The sequence below is a fragment of the Anguilla anguilla genome, chromosome 16, assembly GCF_013347855.1.
Source record: "Anguilla anguilla isolate fAngAng1 chromosome 16, fAngAng1.pri, whole genome shotgun sequence".
Classification (NCBI taxonomy): domain Eukaryota; kingdom Metazoa; phylum Chordata; class Actinopteri; order Anguilliformes; family Anguillidae; genus Anguilla; species Anguilla anguilla.
Window position 1 is genome coordinate 16,403,239 of NC_049216.1, and position 20,690 is coordinate 16,423,928.

The window sequence follows — 20,690 nt, forward strand, 5'->3', positions numbered from 1 at the left end:
TTGCATCCTGCTTGTCTGGCAATGAAGTTAAAACTTAGCACAATGAATTTGTTTTACAGACACTCTAAATTTAGAAGCGTGCAATGCTTAATGCATTACCCCTTAATATAACTGGATATTTCCTGAAGCAATTTGGGGATCAAGTTTCCTTCTGAAGGATGCAGCAGCAGAAGTTTGAGGTGTGAAACTTGTAATCTTATGGTAATGGGTGCCTTTTCTGTTCCTGTTCAATACTGCCGTCCGACAGCTGATAGGAGCCGGTAGCCAAATAAGGTCTCCTGTCGTCTTGGCAGCTGGATCTAATCCACCCCTCCAAGATCAGGCAAGATAGGGTGGGTTTCCCATGAGTGGAATAGCATCATCCATCCATTGTCCCCTCTGAAAAGGTAGAGTGCAACATTAAAGCACAGAAGTGTGACAGCAAATGTTCAGCGGGGCCCACTGTTAGCCCAGGCCCGCTATGGACAGCGATGCGTACTCCAGCTTTGTGGGACCTGGGCCTTTTGTGAGCTATCCGTGTCACTCCTCCATGCCCGTGTGGTCTGCACGTGTGCGGTCAGTTCCTGCTCTGAAGCCCCCGGCTATACAAATAAAAGTGACTTTGTTGGGCACCAGCAGCCACTGCTTAGCAGGGTTTGATTTGTGAGGATACACAGGGTGTTGGGTTCTGAGCGTATGATCCCCAGGCAGAGGTGGGTAACCCGGCTTCAAAGAGTAAAAAGACTGACCATGTATTTGCTCCACCAACATGCCCTAAAACAGCTGATTACAATAAATAGTTCTCCTATCATGCTGAAGAGTTATGCTAATTAGAATCAGCTGGTTTAGAGAGGTGTCACAGAATTGGAATTAACCCTTCAAAAAAACTAAGTTGACCGAAAAGGTTGTTACAGTTTGCAATGTAGCATTTTTTTCATAAAATGCGCACTGAATGAAAAAGTTTTAAGGAATTATTATTATTTAAATAGTGCACTAATCATACTCTGAAAGCAGCCGCAGGCTTCCCAGAAACTTTAAAGCAGTAAACTGCAACGCAGCACGATGTGGAAAAAGTAATCCATAAGAGCTCAGAATTTTATCATGAGGCATATATTATTTAATGGCTTTTCATGATCTGTGCTATTGCACAGAAAACTCTCCTTGCCGTTTTCATTTGCTGTGTGATGTAAGCTTGCCGATTCACGACACACACCACATGTGTTGCTCAAAAGTAATACGCGGTTTAAAGCACGAATGGATCTGTCGGTAGTGGCCCTTGAATGTTGTGTGACAGCCATCTTGAGTGACATGGTTTGTTAGCTTTAGGGGAGATAAGCACCATTTATGGTTCCTTTGGATGAAATTAAGGCTAATTTTCATGTGGTTTAAACGGCTATGCTAAATGAAATGCAACATTTTAGTTTCAGTGTAATTTAAAATTTGCATGTTGATTATGCTGACTGAATTTCAAGTTAAGAATGTGGAATTTAGAACAGGTAATCAGCCCCACCTGCAATAATCCATTTATGAATTTTTAATATTGAAAATGCAGAAATGTTTTCTTTGTGGTTTTTCATACAAGCCTTTTACATATGGACAGGGCTGGTTTTGGGCATATGTGATATAAATATTTGTTGGAGAGGTGCCAACCATCTGGTAAACAAAGGGGGAAAATTTAATTTAGAAATGGGTTGCATCCATGATAGTCAGTGACTCTCTAACACCGGTCCACGATTGCATCCCATAATCCCCTTCCCCCTCAGCCTCGGTCTGCAATCTCAAGTCATGCCAGGCAAGCCTACATTTAATACTCACTCCGGTGTGGGGGAGGGGAGGCATGACCCTTAGTAGCCAGATGCGGTTTGTTAATGAAATGTAAAATGTACTTATTTTGTGTTTGCACATGAAAGACTGCTCTCCAGGACACAAAGGTCTGTCTGATGAGACTGGAAAGACGCTCTCCATGTTTGATATATTCTTTAGTGTGGGCACAATGGATTTGATAGCAAACGCACAAGGAAGATTAATTAAATGGGGTGAGCGGGGGAGATCTTAACATGTTTGCTGTTGCCTGGCTATTGTACCCATCTCGGCCCTGATATAACAGCAGTCGTGACACCGTGTACATTAGGGCTGGACAGTGAATAAGGAAAATGAACAGGTTGTATAAACTCATGATTAATATATTAGTAATTATTATGTGTGCAAGCAAGTTGGAAAGTTCCTGTTCTGTTCCATTTCGTTTGGGTGTACCTCCCACAATAGATGGTTTGCACATTATGAAATTCTCCCTTTATCTCCTTAGACAAATGTTTTTTTTTATATTTAACCATCATATGTATCCATTGGTGTGAATGCATTCTGGTGTCTGATATCGAATCAGGACTGTGCTAGCATTGGCAGGGGTCACTAGCCCAGCAGGGCGGTGAAGAATTAGCAGCAGTGTCCCCCAGGGAGGGAGGGATTCATTTTACTGGACTGTCCTCGTCTCATCGCACCGCAGCAGCTCCTCTGCTTAATCGGCTGCCGTCTGCAGCCTGCCTGCGCATAATGCGGATGGCGCGATATGAACTCCTCCCGCCGCACAAAAACTGCGCAGCTCAGCCGGTGTACTGTGGAGCGATTAGGAGGTGCGTCTGCACTATCCCATAATCCCAGAAGAGCTCAGACCTTTCTGTGCAAGGAGGAGTTCTCAGTTCCAAATCGGAGATTCCACATCGAGAGAAAAGGAAACACGATGAGGAGTTAAAAATAGTTCCCGGAACAAAATGACAGCTATGACACTCCCCCGCAAACTCCCAGGGGGCAGCGAAATTATCTGTGGATAGTTGTCCACTTAACACAGCTTAGCATCAGCACTGTTTACAGCCAAAATCTGTATGTATGAACTTATCCAAGCTGCTCTGGATAAAAGCCTCCTAAATGTAAATGCAGACCCCTTTCTGCGGCTACACGGGCTCCAAATGCTCTTAAGTCAACAATCTGGGCCCTAAAACCTTGGCAGGTTTTCAGTAAATTAAATGGGCAAATCTGACCCACTTTCCTGATGTTATCAACCTTCTAAGTTGCTGTATATTAAGTAATTCAGTTGGCTCTGCCTGTGTTTACTGGAGTGTTTGGTGGGACAGCTGGCCTAGAGAACTGTGTTGGTAAGCACATGGAATGACAATGACTCTGATGTCTAGGTCAAAGCATCTGCCAGTGTTTTCTTCAGTTATGACAGGACATTAATAACTTCATTTTGGACTTAAGGTTCCAACTTGCCACAGAATAATTTAACTATGGTAATAAGTATTGCAATGTGAGTACATATTACACATCAAAAGTCTTACTTCATAAGAAATTATAAATAGCAAGCATGTCAATGTTAATATCATTATCTATGAGCCTTTAAAATATTTGTTCAAGAAAAAAAATCATTTCAAGTGAATGTTTATGTAAAAGTTCACAGGAGGTGGCAGATTCTCCAGGCCAGTGAGATATTGGAACATTTTCTCATGCTTGGCTTTGAAACAGTTACTCTCCCTCCTCCCCACTCACTCTTCCTAGATCAGTAATGTTCTTTCAGGCTTTGTAAATCCAATAGCCCTTTCTTTATTTTGTCTCAAAGCAGTTTTAGAACTGTTGAGTTACAGTTCACGCATTTGAAGTGTAAAGTGAAAATTTTTCGAGGTGCACAAGGTTCAGCTTTTTCACCGCACGTAGATTTAATTCAGTTTTATGTTCTGTTGAGCTTGGCAGTATTTGTGGTCGGAAGTTGCTGGGAGATGAAGAATTGTACATTGCAGATTATCAGCATGTTCTGATAAATTCCTGCATGCTGGCAGAAGATGCTCATCCCTCTTTATTATGGATTATAGTGCATAGTATTCATGTATTTAATGGATAACCTCATCCAAGAGGACTCACGAAGTTGGTCATTTCTACGTACTACTAGACAGCTGGGTATATAGCCAATCAGTGTAAGCAAAGTACCTGTTTCAATGGCATAAGCACTTTACCCACCTTGCTTATCTCTCTGCACTGCTTCACAGCATAGCCCTGTTGTGTCTTATGATAGATTCTACATTCTGCCAATCTGAAAATGAGGCTCCTGGTGTGAGCCGGTCCTTATTCAGAGAGTCAGTGTGTGAGCCGGTCCTTATTCAGAGAGTCAGTGTGTGAGCCGGTCCTTATTCAGAGGGTCAGTGTGTGAGCCGGTCCTTATTCAGAGTCAGTGTGTGAGCCGGTCCTTATTCAGAGAGTCAGTGTGTGAGCCGGTCCTTATTCAGAGAGTCAGTGTGTGAGCCGCTCCTTATTCAGAGAGTCAGTGTGTGAGCCGGTCCTTATTCAGAGAGTCAGTGTGTGAGCCGGTCCTTATTCAGAGAGTCAGTGTGTGAGCCGGTCCTTATTCAGAGAGTCAGTGTGTGAGCCGGTCCTTATTCAGAGAGTCAGTGTGTGAGCCGGTCCTTATTCAGAGAGTCAGTGTGTGAGCCGGTCCTTATTCAGAGAGTCAGTGTGTGAGCCGGTCCTTATTCAGAGAGTCAGTGTGTGAGCCGGTCCTTATTCAGAGAGTCAGTGTGTGAGCCGGTCCTTATTCAGAGAGTCAGTGTGTGAGCTGGTCCTTATTCAGAGAGTCAGTGTGTGAGCCGGTCCTTATTCAGAGAGTCAGTGTGTGAGCCGCTCCTTATTCAGAGAGTCAGTGTGTGAGCCGGTCCTTATTCAGAGAGTCAGTGTGTGAGCCGGTCCTTATTCAGAGAGTCAGTGTGTGAGCTGGTCCTTATTCAGAGAGTCAGTGTGTGAGCCGGTCCTTGGCTGGGGCCACTGTATTTCTGCAGGCAGGTCAATGATTTTGGAATGTCCATCAGTGGTACTTTGGCGTGTCCTGGCTCTCTGGGAGAAATCTGCAGAGGCCAGCCGTGCTTAAACGTTTCCTCAGTCAGCCAATCGCATTCCTGTGTCACAGAGGGGGCTGAACAGTGGCATTTGTCTGAGAATTCCAAGGTTTTACTTTCCTCTTGTTTTGTCAATCATAGAGAAAGAAATCCCCTTAAATGCATTCAGTAATTTCCATCTTGGGAACAGCATTTAACAGAGAGGGCTGCTGACATTTAAAAACAAGGGGAGATCCTTGAAACTGTAGTTTAGATTTTGCTTTGCTGACTTTGAGCACTAGATTAGATTGCTTTTCATATTCTGTGTTTGGTTGGGTTTTAATTTCACTCCATTTTAATGTGTGTTAATGGATTGTACCAGTAACATCTGTTGACATGCTGTCAACAAATAATCTATGGAACTGGAACTGTGGATAAATTGACGCAATAAAGAATATTGCATATAGTACTGTATTGTGTGTGTATTGTGTGTGTATCTCACACATATAATGCAACTGTTTCTCTGAGCCATTGGTGCTATATTTCAATATGTTACAACGCAATAATATATTTTAATAGAATCAATTCTACTTTTTCCCCCACAATGCATTAATACCATTGTATTTTAATTCATGGATTTTTTTGTTTACTTCAGCATTTAAATTCATGTTTCCATCTTCCAAGCCGCACTCAAATCTGCTCTTGAGATTGTTGCCTGTATGGACTTGTAGTGTGTTCTGTGGTGTCAGATTTATTTGTATATTTCTATTGATTTCGATTGTGGTGATTTATCACCTTGCTGTGAAAATGCACCGCAGGCTTGGGTAGAGGGGGTTGGGGAGGCTGCTATTTTGAGTGGTGCAATCTTTGGGGATGATTATATTGGAAAAGGAAATTACTTTCTTTAAATAGGCAAAGCATATTGTCGTTTCGGGGAGGACACATTCATATGTCTTGATACAAAGAGCCCATTATGCGTAGTTTTATTTTTTTAAGTAGCCTTTAATTTAGAATTTATTACTAAATTATTATAAAACGGTTGCGACATTCCATGTGCATCGATAAAATCTTCCAAATATGCTCTTGTTTATAAAATTTCTCTATCTGGGTAACCAATGTTTTTAATCATTGCTAATATCGATTTTACACTACCAATATTTCATTATTATGACTACTAGAGTTGCTAGCATCGCCTAATGCAGAATTTATGATGATATGCATCATTTTTCCGGAGTGTCATGGAATTAGGCATGTGATCGAATCTTGTTTGGACAAGGTCAGTAGGATTTGCACAGTCAGAGGACGCAACAACATAAAGCTAACGCCGACCAACACAGCCCAACTGTCACTGAACCCTTCAGAATCCAAAAACCTCAACGCAGGCTCTTGCTAATCGGCCTAAAGTCACCAGAGCCTGGGGGTGGGGGGTGTGTTTGAACCATGGGGACGTTCTAAATGCAAAGCCTGTATTGATATCTCTTCTGGTTGGAAGCCGGTGAAGGAGGCGTTCATCGGGGCGTGAATGCGCACGCAGGGCTCAGACGTTTGGGGGGCTTTGGGCCGCGCGGCGGCCTCGCTCCCCGTCCGCTGTGACGCTTCCTCTCCGTGCCGGTTTCCCTCGCTGGCGTGACCTTCTCCGCGGCCGGCGGCCTGCCCTAAGCCCCGCGGTGACCTTTGCGTGTCCGGCGCGAAACGCATAATCCCATTATGTGTTAATGTGCTTCGCCGTTGTGGGGGATGAATGGCTTCAGCCCCTTCCCGAGCGCAATGCCTCCGCTCCGCTCTGGCTGCAGTCTCGCGCCCTTCGGCCGGCGCGGTGCTCCGGAGCTGTCCTGTGGAATTAGTCGGCTGGCGTCTACGAGCCAGGCCCCTTTCGCGCCGCGGCGGCGGCCGGCTAGCAAGCCGGGCTCCCGAACGCAAGCGATCTGCGGCTTTGCATACGAATGTTCTGAGGTGCTCTACACAGCCTGCCTCTGCCATGACTGATTAGCTGCCACGTGCTGATTAGCAGAGAAAGGTGCCAAATCTGCAAATAACATCAGGAGTCGGAGGGGGGTGGGGAAGATAGTACAGGCATCGTTAACACTGAAACCGCATTGCACTTTGTGTGTGACTGTGTCTGTGTTTGAGGTAGCAGTCTATTCTTTTTCCAGTTGGCAGAATAACACACCAAGGAGGCAGCCAGAAGGCTCACCCTGCTGAAGCACTGGATATAGTGATGCTATATGGTATCCCATGGTCTGGTGCTGAATCCTGACTGAGCTGGTGCTGATTGTGCCTTATACTCCTGTGCGGTAGTGCATAATAGGGGGAACACGCGAGAAAGGAAGGTTTCACGTGGCTAGCTGTCCCTGTCATCATCTTGTATAGTTACCTCTGCAGTTTTCTGATTCGGGATCCCCAGGAAAGAAGGGGAAAATGGAGAAGTAAATTGGTTTTTTAAAAAAGCATAACACACCTTTGCCTTGTGCTTAGCTTTGGCTTATGTCGGAGGCTATTCCTGATTGGTGGAGAAAAGTATGTTTGAGAATTGGGCAAGGGCTTACTGTATTAATACCATGCACTCTTCTCTCTTAAAAACCTCTCAACTTTTGTATATCATGAAGAAAATTAATAAATATCTGATATTTTGAAGGGTAGGGGGATGGAGGGAGAGAGATAAAACACTCTTTTCAGTGAACATGTTAAGCAGGGATTAGTCACAAGCTAAATATAAAGCGGGGAAGTTTTTCTGTGGCGTGCAGACTGCATTAACATTTCAGACCCAGGGTCAGTGGAAGGGTCCTGCAGCCCAACCCACAGGGGCTGGTTTTACCTCCTCCGCCCCAGTTCTGCGCTGCACTCAACCTCCCTGAGTTCCTTTGTGCTCTTCCTTTTCGTTAGCTTTTATTACTTGCCTTTTTTAACCCTCTCTCATTAGTAGTGTATTGATGTTTATTTATTGTGTGTGTGTGTGTGTCTGTATACATTTGCTGCGACCTCTGTGTAAGTGTAACGAGTGTGTGCATGCGTGTGTATGTGTGTGTGTGTGTGCGCCTGTGTTTGTGAGGTGTGTGTGTGTGCTTTGGTTAGCAATGCTGCGCTCTCCCGGGTGGGCTGTGCCTCACCTTGGAGGCTCAACCTTTACATTTTGTCATTATGGGACGGCAGCAAGGCATTTTGTCAGCGGAACGTTGTAGGTTCAAGTCCCACATGGGTCCCATTGTTACCTTGAGGGAAGGTGCTTTGCATTATTCAGGTGCCCACACTCTAGACTCTACCATAACATGAGATATAGTAGTGACTTACTGTAAATGTCTGGAATTGGCCCTTCAGGTTTGTTGCTGCATTAATGATGCCGGGTGGCTTTGCATTGAGGGAGAGCTGAGCCTTATGCTGATTCATAGCCGGTTCTACAAGTGCAAAAGCATGCATCGCACCCTCAGTTCAGTTTAGGTAAAATAATGTAGTGATCGTCATTGAGAGACCAGGTGGTTCTGGGAAAAGACGTCATAGATAAGGAGTCAGACTCTGCAGTTCCGAAAACGGAACCTTCAGTTATTTAGTAATGCAAGACACCTTTTGGTAGTATTTTATAAACAAACTGTCATTTGGGGAGTGTGATTATCAGTGCAGATTATGCTAAGGAAATCATGAAATCATGAACAAGCAAGTGTCAGAAATGTGTCTGGTTAGCCAATGTTAAGTCATTATTTATTAAAACAGAACAACGTAGCTAAGTTCATGAGAACTCATCTTGAACATTTCTCCTCTATTATCAATGTAGTTAAATGAACTGTTAACTTATGCATTAATTTTTAATGCTATTTAAAGAGGGCCTGAGCATGAAAACAGTAGTGTTAGCCAGCATCTGGAGTCTCCCATAGGTGATCTAATTTGTTTTATCATCATGTAGCTTCAACATAACGACATTTTAAAACCTTTAGTTTAGTTAACTACTTTTCTCATATTGGTAGTACCTCCAGTGTCGAGCTTCCCCAACACTGTGATTATTTGACTGTATTACAGAGGTATATTTAGATGGATTGTAAAACTTGAATGGACACTCTTAAATTGGATTTTTGTTGTAACTTTTTTTTATTGAAAAGTAGGCCGCATAAAAATGCAGTTGTATTGTACTTATTATTTTGTTACTTTCATACTTAAGAAATCACCAGAAAGCAGGAAACAAAGTCAGATTTTTCTGGGGGAGGACCCCCAAACCCTCTTTCTTTATTCACAGAATCTCCCTATTTCTCAGATTCCAGGGTTGGCAAGTATATGCTTATAAACAATATGTGTATTTTTTAATAATTAGGAGGCCCCCTGGTGGTCACGGGGCCTTAAGCATCCGCTTATGTCGCTAATTGGGTCGAGCCGGCTCTGGTGCGAATGCACCCCCATCTATTTTTAATGCACCCTCAGTGATTTTGTTCTGGAGCCGGGCCTTGTGTCGACACTCTCATACGGATCATATCATAGCTCTGTTTTTTTCTGATTTTTTTGCAAGACTGCTTTATCATACTTCTTGTTAACAAGAAAAGAATGCCAATACCAGGCCTAGAAGCTACTTAACTATGCTAACGTAGCACGTGATCTGGCTCCCAGGTTAGCTTTATCTGAAACGCTTCAGTAGAGCATCCCGCTGTCTTAATGTATAGCACACAGACTATACGCTCCGTAAGCCCTCCCAGCATAAGGGCTTGGGCTTAAGGGGTATAAATATTGATGATGGCAGGGTAGCCATGGTGCCCTCTGCCCCCCCCGTGAGGCCGCTGGGTTCGGACAGCTTGAGTAACCTTGGTTACCGTTGCTCCGGTAATCTTCTCCCCTTTGCCCCAGGGTGACGGCCCCCTCGGCCCATTGCGGTCTTGTCGAGTGACGACACGCTGCCCCCCGGCCACACGCACTATTGCAATCTGCGTATTTGTGAGAGTATTCATTTGTAAGCGTGGACCCCTGTCCGTATAACAGGAGCATTTATAGGTTTACATCCCTTGATCTCTATTAAGGGGAGATTTATGAGTCTGGAACCCCGCTCCTCTACAGGCCTGTTTATAGGTTTTGTTAATGGCGCCATCGCTTTTAAAGCTGGAGAGAGATCGTGCCTCTTCCTTTCAGATGGATACCCAGCCCTCTCGCAGAGCGCATTTAATCCAGCAACATCACGCCGCTCTTTCGCACAGAGCCTGGGCACGATACGCCACATTCATCTTCATCATCGCTCCTCTCTTCCTCTCAACAGTCTGTGCGTCTTCGCCCCCTGCACATCCCTGTATGTGAGGTGGAAAGGGTGCAGGGACATTTGTGGATTTGTGCTGGAGGGGGGGACGGGGGGGGGGGGGGTTTACCAGGACTGTGGTAATTGTATCAGGGGATTGTGATACCACCCTCTGCAGTGCTTCAAAGACACATGGCACAGGACCCAATAGGGTGGCAGCTGTCGTCAGCATGCCCTCTGATTGGGTTTCACCTGTCCCATCGCAGCCTATTGTGATGTGATGTCTCAGCTGCAGCTGGGGCCTACTGAGGACAGAGAAGTGCAGATGTCTGCAAGCGTGTCCTTCTGTAGACTGACTGACAGATGGACAGACAGACTGACAGCCAAAGAGCAAAAGCACTACAGACGTTGAGCCTTGTGGGCAAATTTCGGGTCTGTGATATGACAAATTGAAAAACTATTAGAGGTAAACTTTTGGAAATTGGGGCATTTTACCTTTGTGTATTTTTTTTAGTCCAGGTAAATGGCCTAAAAAAATGCACACTGTGTATGCTGTTGTTTTTTTTTTGTTTGTTTTTTTTTTCCCCTAACCAATTAGCCTGGTTTACTTTTCTAAACAGCTGAATACAGTAGTTCTGTTTCGTTCTCTGTATTGGACCACAGAATACTGTTTAAAGGATACATGTGCAGTTTTCCCTCTGGCAGAGATGGGAAAGCCCAGTGATGTTCCTCAGCCTGCTCCCTCTGGTCGGCTAAGGAGGCCTAGAACAGCCCTGAATTCAAAGCTCTTTCTCTTGTATGTCTCAAACATGGTGCGTACAGTGACAGTGCAGGAATTTGTTTTCTCACGGCAATTGAAATCAAAATGACAAATTTATATCATATAGCTATCTATGTACTTATAGATTAAATTGACTTAATTATACTATTAAGCAATAATATTTTGTTGGGCAGCAACACTCTCGTTTAAGGACCAGACTTAAGTGACAAAAAGCCTTTCCGTGCTACTTTCATAACCACCATATAATCATATAGTGTATACACTATATTAGCATACTTATGCCAACTGAAATGCTGTCATAGGCTGTGCTATGCCACCATTGCCATTGTACCTAGCCTGCCCTTGGCAGTCTGATCAGGTGTGCTGTGGTAATGCCACTTATGATATTGATGAAGACATAACATCCTGTAACAATCTGTCAGTTATGATCACATATCAGTGTTTATGCTGTTATTACGGAGGTGAGATTCGATACATATGAAAGCTGCTTCCTTTAGTATTTATGTAGGAGGGAACATCCACAGAATATGTCACCACTTTTGTCTTGGCAGGAAACTCGTCTTCCCTTAATATCCCTCGCTTGTATTGTTTTCTGTCATATCAGTGCATAAGAGTGGTGGGCGCTCAATGCTCAAGCAGATCAGAGTCAGAAGTGAGGTCCAGATAGAACTGGCATTTAGTTAAGTGTATGTATCATTACAGGGATCTCACATGTCATAAAAACGTATCCACAGAAACAAGAGGATAATATATGCAGGCATTTCAAATGGGTCTTGTTTTTCCAGCTGGTCAACTGGACTTTTGGAAGGTGTTGAAATATGTAAATGATCATCTTGCGTGGCCTGTGTCGGTTTGCTTATTGCCATTGACATTGTATGATTATCATACTTTATGTGGTGAAAAACATTAATGATTGTTGAAAGTGATAGTAAGATGATGGCAGTGGTGCAGATGTTCTTTGGTGCTGGTACGATGATGATGATGATGATAATGGTGTTGATGATGATGATATTGATGATGATGATGATGATGATGATGATAATGATGTTGATGATGATGATGATGATGATGTTTGATTGGTGGCGGGCCTTGCGTTAACTGGGCCGTCCTCGCTCCCTCGCCCCCTGCAGAGCCGCCCAGCAGGCCGGGGTGTCGGACCTGGAGATCATATCCCAGCAGGCGGAGGAGGAGAGCCAGTGCGTGGCTCCTGTGCAGCTGGTGGGCTTCACTTACAGGGACCTGCCATTGGCCGCCCTGGACCTCTCCCTGGCCGGCTCCCAGCTGCTATCCAACCTGGACGAGGAGGACACCAGAGAAGGGTAGGAGACCGCCGCTCTTCTCCGCGCTCCCTTTCTTCTTCTCACCAATTCTAAATCGGGAGTTGCACCTCTCGTGTTACCGCTGTGACACCTACACTGATCGCTCAGTGATGCCTGTGAGATCCCCTGATGCACCTGACTGCAAGCTGCTGACTGTTTCTCACCCTGCAGACTGTTTTACACAAACCCGAGTGGGGTAGCTGGTGGGACGTTTGATGTTGTCGAGAGGAACTAATGGTAGCAATCAGGGCTTGAAATTAACACCCGCCAACCTACCAAATGCAGGGGGAAAAATTGTCCCTGGCAGGTAACTTTTGTCAATTCACAGCCACTGTGATGGTGCTAGTTTGTGATCTAGTTTCTGTATGAAAAATGTACTTGTAGTTTTCCAACACATATAAAGTACTTAGGGTAATAAGACTTGATACTACAATTCCCTTCAACACAAATCTGGCCCAGTGCACACTTGTGGGGAGTGAGCTGCTCAGTTGCCCCAGCTGGAACTTTCTGGTTCTCTCTGCTTGTACACTGCCTGAGCATGATGGCCTTGCGATGTGGTAGTAAGTCTCTCTGGCTAAGGGCACCTTCCAAAGAATGAAATTATGCGTTCAATCCCGCCCACCCAATATGCCCCACCTCCCCCCTGCCCACTCCAAACTCCTCCCACTGTCCCCAGCCCGGCCTACATCATTTTCTTCTCGCCAATTTATTTAATTGAACACAGTGATGGAAAAAAACCAGACTGAGGATGATTGTTGACTTATGGCAGAAGGGCGAATGAATTTGGAGGCGCTGTAAATGGGGCCGTGGTTCGCCATCCGTCCTGTTCAGCGTTGGGCGGATTAAGGATTTCCGAGGTTAAGAGGTTTTTGGGGAATGTGCGTCACGGCGCGTGGTACAGAACACGTATTGTGACTCAGTGGCTTCGGTTTTTAAAACTTCAGGGGTGGTTTTTTTTTGTCCTGAAAAGGACTACGAGTTGACTGCGGGCCCCAGCTGTCCGCTGATAAGTGGGATCTCAGGCGCATCCCCGCTTCACCCTGGGAATTGATGTTTTTTAAATGACTGACATCATTCATCTGGTTTGCAATTTGTCTGTAGGGCAAAATGTTCTTTGACTCAAAGTGCTGCATTATATATGGTGTAAGGTTTTAAACATAATAAATAATAAGCAGACCTGGTCCTTGTGGTTATTTGAAATCTTAGTCCTTTAGACACCTGGAGTGGTACAGATTACACTTAGATGTTCATTTTTTAAATAAACCTTATCTGCAGGAGCCCTTTCATATTCATCTGCATTAACGGGTCTGCAAAAACAACCCTAATGGTTTATATATTTTAAAATATAGACTGATGGTTTCTATATTTCATGCCATAAAATTTAAAGTGAAAAACTGTAAAACCCTCAAAAGGTTATACATTATTAACGATCGATGGGCAATATTTTCAGTGTGGCAACTGAAGATTAAGCCAAAACTACACTTCATCATTAATTGTGCTACAGCAAATTTTATTTATTTATTTTTTTTGTTGCTGTTGTTCTGTGTTGGACAATTACATCACAAACATAATTGACATAGAGCTAGACATTATCCTTAATGCTTCCTGACAAAGAATACTTCAGCCTCAACACTCTCCGATGGTAGTTAACAGCCCATAATTGTACATGACACGATATTAAATTATGTGTGTTCACATTTCATTCTCAAACAGCGGTCGGTCATTTTGGAGGTTAATTGGTAGAGGGTGGTAATTTGTCATTTTAAAGGTATAATTTGACATGCCTGAATTCCTAGACAGTCTCGTGCCCATTTCATGCGTTTGCGCAAATGTGTGACGGCAGAAGAAAATAGAAATTGGAGCGCAGACGGTGTGCAGTTTGGACACAACCCAGAGTGTCTGTTGAGGACATATTGCCTTGTTCTACCAACACACCCTGCGGCTCCGCATTCCCACCATGCATCTCTCCGGGAGGGAGGCGCCAGCATCAGTACTGGCGTAGGCATCCGTTCCTGGAAAATGTGACTCGTGCTCTGCCCTTCACGCCAAGAAAGGGGGTGAGTAACTCGAGCTTGACTGCGCGGCCTGACGAACCTTCCCAACTTTCCGCTCGTCACGAAAGAATCAGGCCGCGTTTCGCCACCTTCGCGTCCTCTGGCGGCGTTCTTCGTCCAGAAAGCCGAGGGCTACCTCAGTTTGGGGATGGGTGTGGCGTGGGCTACAAAGTAAATTAACAGTTGCAGGGACTTGCTTGTTTGATGACTGTGGAATCACGTGCCCGTTCATCCGGCCCCCTATTCAAGTTTCTCCAAGCCTGCAAAGCTAAACAGCGCTATGAATTGGGAGCAGTCTGTAGCTCTCTAAGTAAGATCTTGGAGAACTGGACCTGCTGACAGATTCTTCTTCTGACTCTCTTCTTTTGTTCTTTATTGAAAAAGTGACTTGCTTGATTGAAGTAACTACTGCTCTTAGTCCCTTTGTCTGAGGAAAGGGGGAATGTCCTTTTTTGCAGTACATTCTACCGACTGACATAAACGCTTCCTGCAACCGCAGCATTCCACAAAGACAGTTTTGTCAGAAGTTCATTACCTGGGAGGGTTAGGCGCTTCCGCGGAGTGGGCGGAGCTTGTTTTACCGCGGCGCTCAGATTTGGATCTCTTCATTGCCCAACCTTGTTCTCGGGAGATCTGGAAAATGCCAATCATGACAGCTTCTCTAAGAAAAGCCGCATGGGTGTGGAATTTTGCGATGAAGTACACCTCGCTGTAAATGCCAAACGTGTGAACACGTCACACCTGTGGAATTCCAGGAATGGTTTAGTACCATGCCTGCATTTATGAAGCTCTAATTTTAGGATGATGAGACATTTTCCGACTTGAGAGACCTACCATAAAGGTCGTCAGTGCAGTGCTATAATGCTAATGCTAAAACTTTTTTCCCGTAGCATGAGGCCGAACCCGCCTCCAGATTTGATTAAGCCTACCACATCCCCATTTGCTTTTTATCGAGACGATACCTCTCCGCGTGGGAAGATTCTTGGCATGCTTTCAAATCGAACCACTTTGCGTATGTCTGTAACCTTCAGTTTTACCAGCAGTTGTAGTAGCTTGATTTGCATCGCTGATACCAAGGTTATTTGAGGCCAATTGGTCAATACTGTTTTAGGTTTAATGCTCTGAGGTGGAGTACTTTTGATTAAATTGTTTTACTTTAAATCTTGTCATATTTCTTATTTGACTATATTATGTCATGTCAAGCTCGTTGTAACATAGGCTATTCTAAGTGGTCAATAGCTGCTCATCTCGAAACAGAGCTCTTACCATCGCACGGTAAAACATTTCAACTTTTGAGCCTCTTTTGTGGTCCAAGCTGACTGTAACCGTGTTTAATTTCTCTTTCTAACTCTTTGGAGGTCAAATCTACTAATTTGCATCTTTTAATCATGCAGCAAAGTACAGGAGACTTGGGAGAATTAACAGCAAGGAAAATTTATAAAAAATCCCCTTGTTCCTACTGCTTTAAATTTTATACTCTGCTCCAGTGAAGTTTATGAGCCGTAGGGCGTTCCACCGCAGCATGTACTTCAGGATGGTTTTTTTATTCCATTAATTTGTTGCCGGTCGATTCCGGGTATGGGTGAGGCAGAGACACGCTGTGAGGTCCCCTGGCAGGCAGGGTGCAAGAGGAGGTTGGGCAGGGGTGAGGTTGGGTGATGGGGAAGAAGCTTGTCCTTTCTTACAGTGTCAGAATCCTCTTTACCCCAGCATATTACCATGTCTGTTTCAGCACTTTCAATGCAGCTTGTCCATCTCTCTCTCTCTCTTGCTTTTTCTCTCTTTCTCTCCCTCTCTCTCTCTCTCTCTCTCTCTCTCTCTCTCTCAGCTGTGGTGCTACCTTTCCTTTTCATTTGTTGCCATTTTCCTCTCGCTACACACACTCACACACACATATTGGTTAGGTCTAATGTCTTTCATATCAGTAACAGTGAAGCATTTGCTCTTCTCCCTAGCTGTGATGATGTTGCTCTTGCCTACTTATTTGAAGATCTAAGCAACTGGTTAGAACAGTGGTCTCTGCAGAAGGTGCTGAAGCAAAGCCAAAATTGGACTCCCTGAGGGGATTAAATGGGACATCAAATGATTATGTCATAGAGGAATGCGTCATGATTTCCGGTGGGGAGTATACTGCTTTTGGTGTATAAAGCAGTATACGGGGGGGGGGGGGGCACGCATCTGTAACTGACAGGCCTATACTGTCTGATAGCAGGAATCAGCATCTATCACAAATAAAACTGACCACAAGAAGAAGCTATCCCCCTCTCTGAGTGCAACTGATGCCATTTCTCCTAAAGAAAAAGTTAATTAACAAATACTAAATGAAACTCATTAAAATTCAATAAATTTACAAATAAAAACAGGAATTCATAGAATTTGATGTAATACATACCAAGAATACTTCATCAAATGCCCAGCAAGGACGTCAAGTAGATGCCCTCAGATTCATATTCCCTCCTCAGGGTCTTTTATGTGAAACGACAACCATAAAATTTTCTTAGATACAGTACTTAGTTTGCCCCCCATTATTTGCAGCTGTTGTTTCCTTCTGAAAGCAGCCCGTGTCACTCCAAATGATTTATTTCTATAAATATCAAAGATACACGACTTTCTGGTTTCCCTCTCTCAGAATGCTTCCGTTGTCTTTGCGAGGGGAACATAAAACAAGCCTGCGTTTACTGCGACACCGGATGAGAAATTGCTTTGAACATTGCGGTGGAACAGAAGCCGACAAAGGCTTCAAATCAAGTGTGTTATTTGTGGCCCTGCTGCCGTGGCGATGTGTTGGTTTCAGAAAATGGCGGCTCTCACAGTCAGTGTTGGGGGGAGGGGAGACGAGTCTGTGAGCTGAGCCTTCTTTCACTGTGCGGTTCAGACCCAGAGAGTGAGGTTGAGATGGACAGAGATTTTAGCCTCATCATATTGCAGGTAAAACAGAATGATATCCCATAATCTGCCTTTATTGCCGTCTCAGTCATTCTCAATCGCATGAGGAAAGTGCCAAAATGAGAGCGCTCACCGGAATACTGAAGGCTGTGAAAGTGGTCTCGGTGTGTGCGACTGCATTTCGCTCTGTAATTCAGGCGTGTTCACACCTACCCCGGCTTACTGTGACATCACACCAAGTGGCCTGACGTCACACTTTCCTACACGATGTGCCTCCACAGATATGCAAGGAACGTTCTAGTTTGCATATGAAGAGCTCAAGGAGAATCAGAACTAAAGAAAAGGAGGACCTCACTGACAGAGAGGAGGAAAGTTTCTGTTGAGTGGGCAACCCTGAAGCTGAACTGGTGGGAATCGAGTAGGGTGATCTGCGTGAGGAAAGCGGACTGGAGTGGAGTGGAGATGCCGTGTTTCAGTGTCTTAGCCAGAAATGGAAGCAGAGAGACTGGTCGGTCGTTCTGGGGTGACACAAACCTGCTTGAAGGATGACCTTAAACAGCCAGGGGGTGGAGGGGAGTTAACCAGAGAGGAAATAAATGGAAGGATGTAAGGAGTGATGGGCTGAAGGAGAGATGATCATGTCCAGGGGGCAAGTGGTCAGACGGTGGGAGAGAAAAAGTTTAGATACATCTTCATCTTCACCAGGGGGAAAGGTGAACAAACAGGGCATGGGGAGAGGGGAGGAGGGGAGGGCTCAAGAAGGCAAATGGGGAAACAGAGACATTCGACTTGCATACATCAGCAACTTTCTCCTTGGAGTAGACTGCAGAGTCCTCCACAGAGAGGGCAGATGGAGGCGTTGATCCTCTCAATCCTGCGTATTGATCCTCTCCTCTCTGACCCTCTCTGCTCTCTACATGAGCAAACCTAAGACCACTACCACAACATGACATGCTCATCAGGTGACTTACTGCATGCATTTAATCTGTATGGAGAAGAGAAAGTATATCTCATCCCTGGCTGTAGTCTAGTCTACGGTATAGAGGCCAGCTGAGTGATGTGAGCGCTTACAGTGTGACATGCAAATGGGCTGAAATAATGGCTTCCTTCCTGCTCGGTCGGGGTAGAGAGGCATTAGCCTGCTTGCGAGAGGCTCACCGGAGGGGGGTTTCAGGTCGTTGGCGGATTGTTCATATAGAGGTAGCCAGATTGGGGATGTTAAAGTCGTGGCATTAGGGTGAATTAGCAGAAGGCGTCAGATGGTTCTTTGACCCCCCCGCACACGTACACACACTCGCGCACGCTCTGGAGGCGCTCAGAGGCGTCCAGGCTCTGGGGTCCGCTCTGCTCGTTTCGCCGATGCGCTGGCTCGGCCCGTGATGATGTCACCCCCCCTTAGATCCGCGTGCATCTGCCAGGAAGCGAGAAGCGGTGGCATATGGCTCCGGTGCGCGAGTGACCGACGTGAGGAAGCTGGGTGATGCATGGCTGACAGTGACAGATGGTTCAACTGGGTCACTCTCCCAGAGCTACTGAAGATGGAGGAGGAGGAGGAGGAGGAGGAGGGGGAGGAGCTAGGTGGAGGTGGAGGTGGTGTGTGTGTGTTGGCTGGGGGAGATAGTCTCAATGCAGAGAACCATGTGTGCCAGTTTCCCCAATAATTTTGGGGTAAATGTAGCATGTAGGGCTAGCATTTATGTCTGTGTTTTCCTTTGACTGAGCTTGAGCCAATTGGTGCAGAGGATCCTAGGAGATTAACCCCACGTTGTTGCTTTTTATTTTGTTCTTTCTGAACTGTGCATTAGCGTTTGAAGTGCTGTGCGGTGTTCAATGTGGTTAAATGCGGTCAGGCCAGAGTGAAATCTTGTGTTTAAGTAACACTTAGCAAAGGGTGGGATATCACAGCAGATATGAAATAATGAAATAAAAAGACACCTGGACCCAGATTCAAACAAACTGTGGTGCTCTTTATCATTCAATTTGAATATCAACCTTAACTGAATTTAACTGAATGTATATACTGTAAATATACCTATAGACCATCATGGCATTACAGGTTCTGCAACTGCCTAATTCTTCAAATTGTTTATTCTGCCTATTTCCCCCTGCTGAAGCTTTTACCCATCAGTTTCTGGTTGTAAAGATGGTGTGGTGGGAACGCCACAAATATCTGCACACCTCTCCCATCTACAGGCCCATTTATATGAGTAACTTTGCCTTTTGAAGTCTGCTTACTATGTGATACTGTAACTTTGATGGGAACGGATTCTTTGAGCTATTTCCTCCTGGCAATGGCCGGTGTGAGCTTTCGAACATGGCATAGACAACAAATGACATCCGAGTTGTCTTGGGCTGTTTGCTCTGCTGACCTGCATTTGGGCTCATGTTTAGCTCTGGGACCAGCTGTGGCTTAAGTCGGAGGAGAGTGTTTTCTCTGAGTCTAACCAGACAGTTGCCTCTCGTAAGCCTTTAAACAAGTAGCCAGGTCAGTCAAGCGCTACTTATTGGTCCATTAATATAGGCCTGTATACAGCAACTTTGACTTGCAATCAAATGCTAATGCTTTACCTTTTCTTCACAAATTCAGTATGGCTAGTTTGTTTTGCTGGTCAAACTGATCAAACCGTTTCTGAAGAAACAATAATAGTTTTTGCTTTTAATTTTTCATCAAGTAACCGACTAATGTCGACTGAATCCAATCCAAAGAGACGGAGGGATTCAGCGATGCACTTTTCAGATGTAAGCTGATATCTGGAGTGGTTGTCGTGTAATAGTGATACACCAGAATGATATTTTGAGCGAAATAATGACTGTGTCTTGGGGTTTAGACACACAAGACCTTCCTCTCAAGGAAGTTAATAAAGGAAGGGGTTGGGGTCTCCTGCTCAGTCTGGCAGCCCACGTACGGACCGAGCGGGGTGCGCTCTGAAACGGCCCCCGTCCCCTCCGCCGCCGTCCCAACAAAGAGCGCTCCCTCTGGCTCCCCGCGCTGCGGTCCATTATTGCGTTGATGGCTGCCCGTTCTTCTCAGATGAGCCTAATTTAATTCCGAGCGGAAAGCGGGGCAGTGCCAAACCTTAAAGCACTTTGCAGAATTACGCTCTCTCCCGGGGCGGCTACCGCGCTACCGCGAGCAGCCATTCCGCCTTATTTAATTAGAGAGCAGAACAAGTTGTCTGGGGGCATCCTGGGAATCACTGGGTAGCTTGTTATCTGCTGGGTGAGAGGAGGGCCTATGGGGGGGGGGGGGGGGGGGGGGTCAAAGTCTGGACTAAATCTGATGAGATGTTGTTCTGTGGTTTTTTTTTCCCACTACTGTGTACAGAGAATGCAACATTTCTCAGATTCTTATTGTGAGATTAGGCTTCTCTTCTGAGATGATAAGGCTTATCTCCACTTTATTATGATTAGATTTCTTCTGGAAAGACGAGGCCTACTTCTCCTTAATTATGGCGAGGCTCCTCTTCTGGAAAGATAAGGTCTACATCCTCTTAATTATGGTTAGGCTTCTCTTCTGGACTGATTAAGTCTACTTCCTCTTTATTATAGTTGGGTTTCTGTTCTAGAATGAAGTCCCCTTTATTTTGGTTTCAGGTTCTCTTCTGGCAAGATTAGGTC

General features: G+C 45.0%; 1 protein-coding gene across 2 annotated transcripts in view; it reads left to right on the forward strand.

Moving 5' to 3' along the window:
* Positions 1–20,690, forward strand: part of LOC118215483 (transmembrane protein 266-like) — a 61,961-nt gene that overhangs the window by 8,283 nt on the left and 32,988 nt on the right. For both annotated transcript variants that reach the window (XM_035396343.1, XM_035396344.1), the window contains exon 3: positions 11,944–12,132. In XM_035396343.1, coding sequence (XP_035252234.1) covers positions 11,944–12,132 — 189 coding nt within the window. The remainder of the gene's footprint in view (positions 1–11,943; positions 12,133–20,690) is intronic.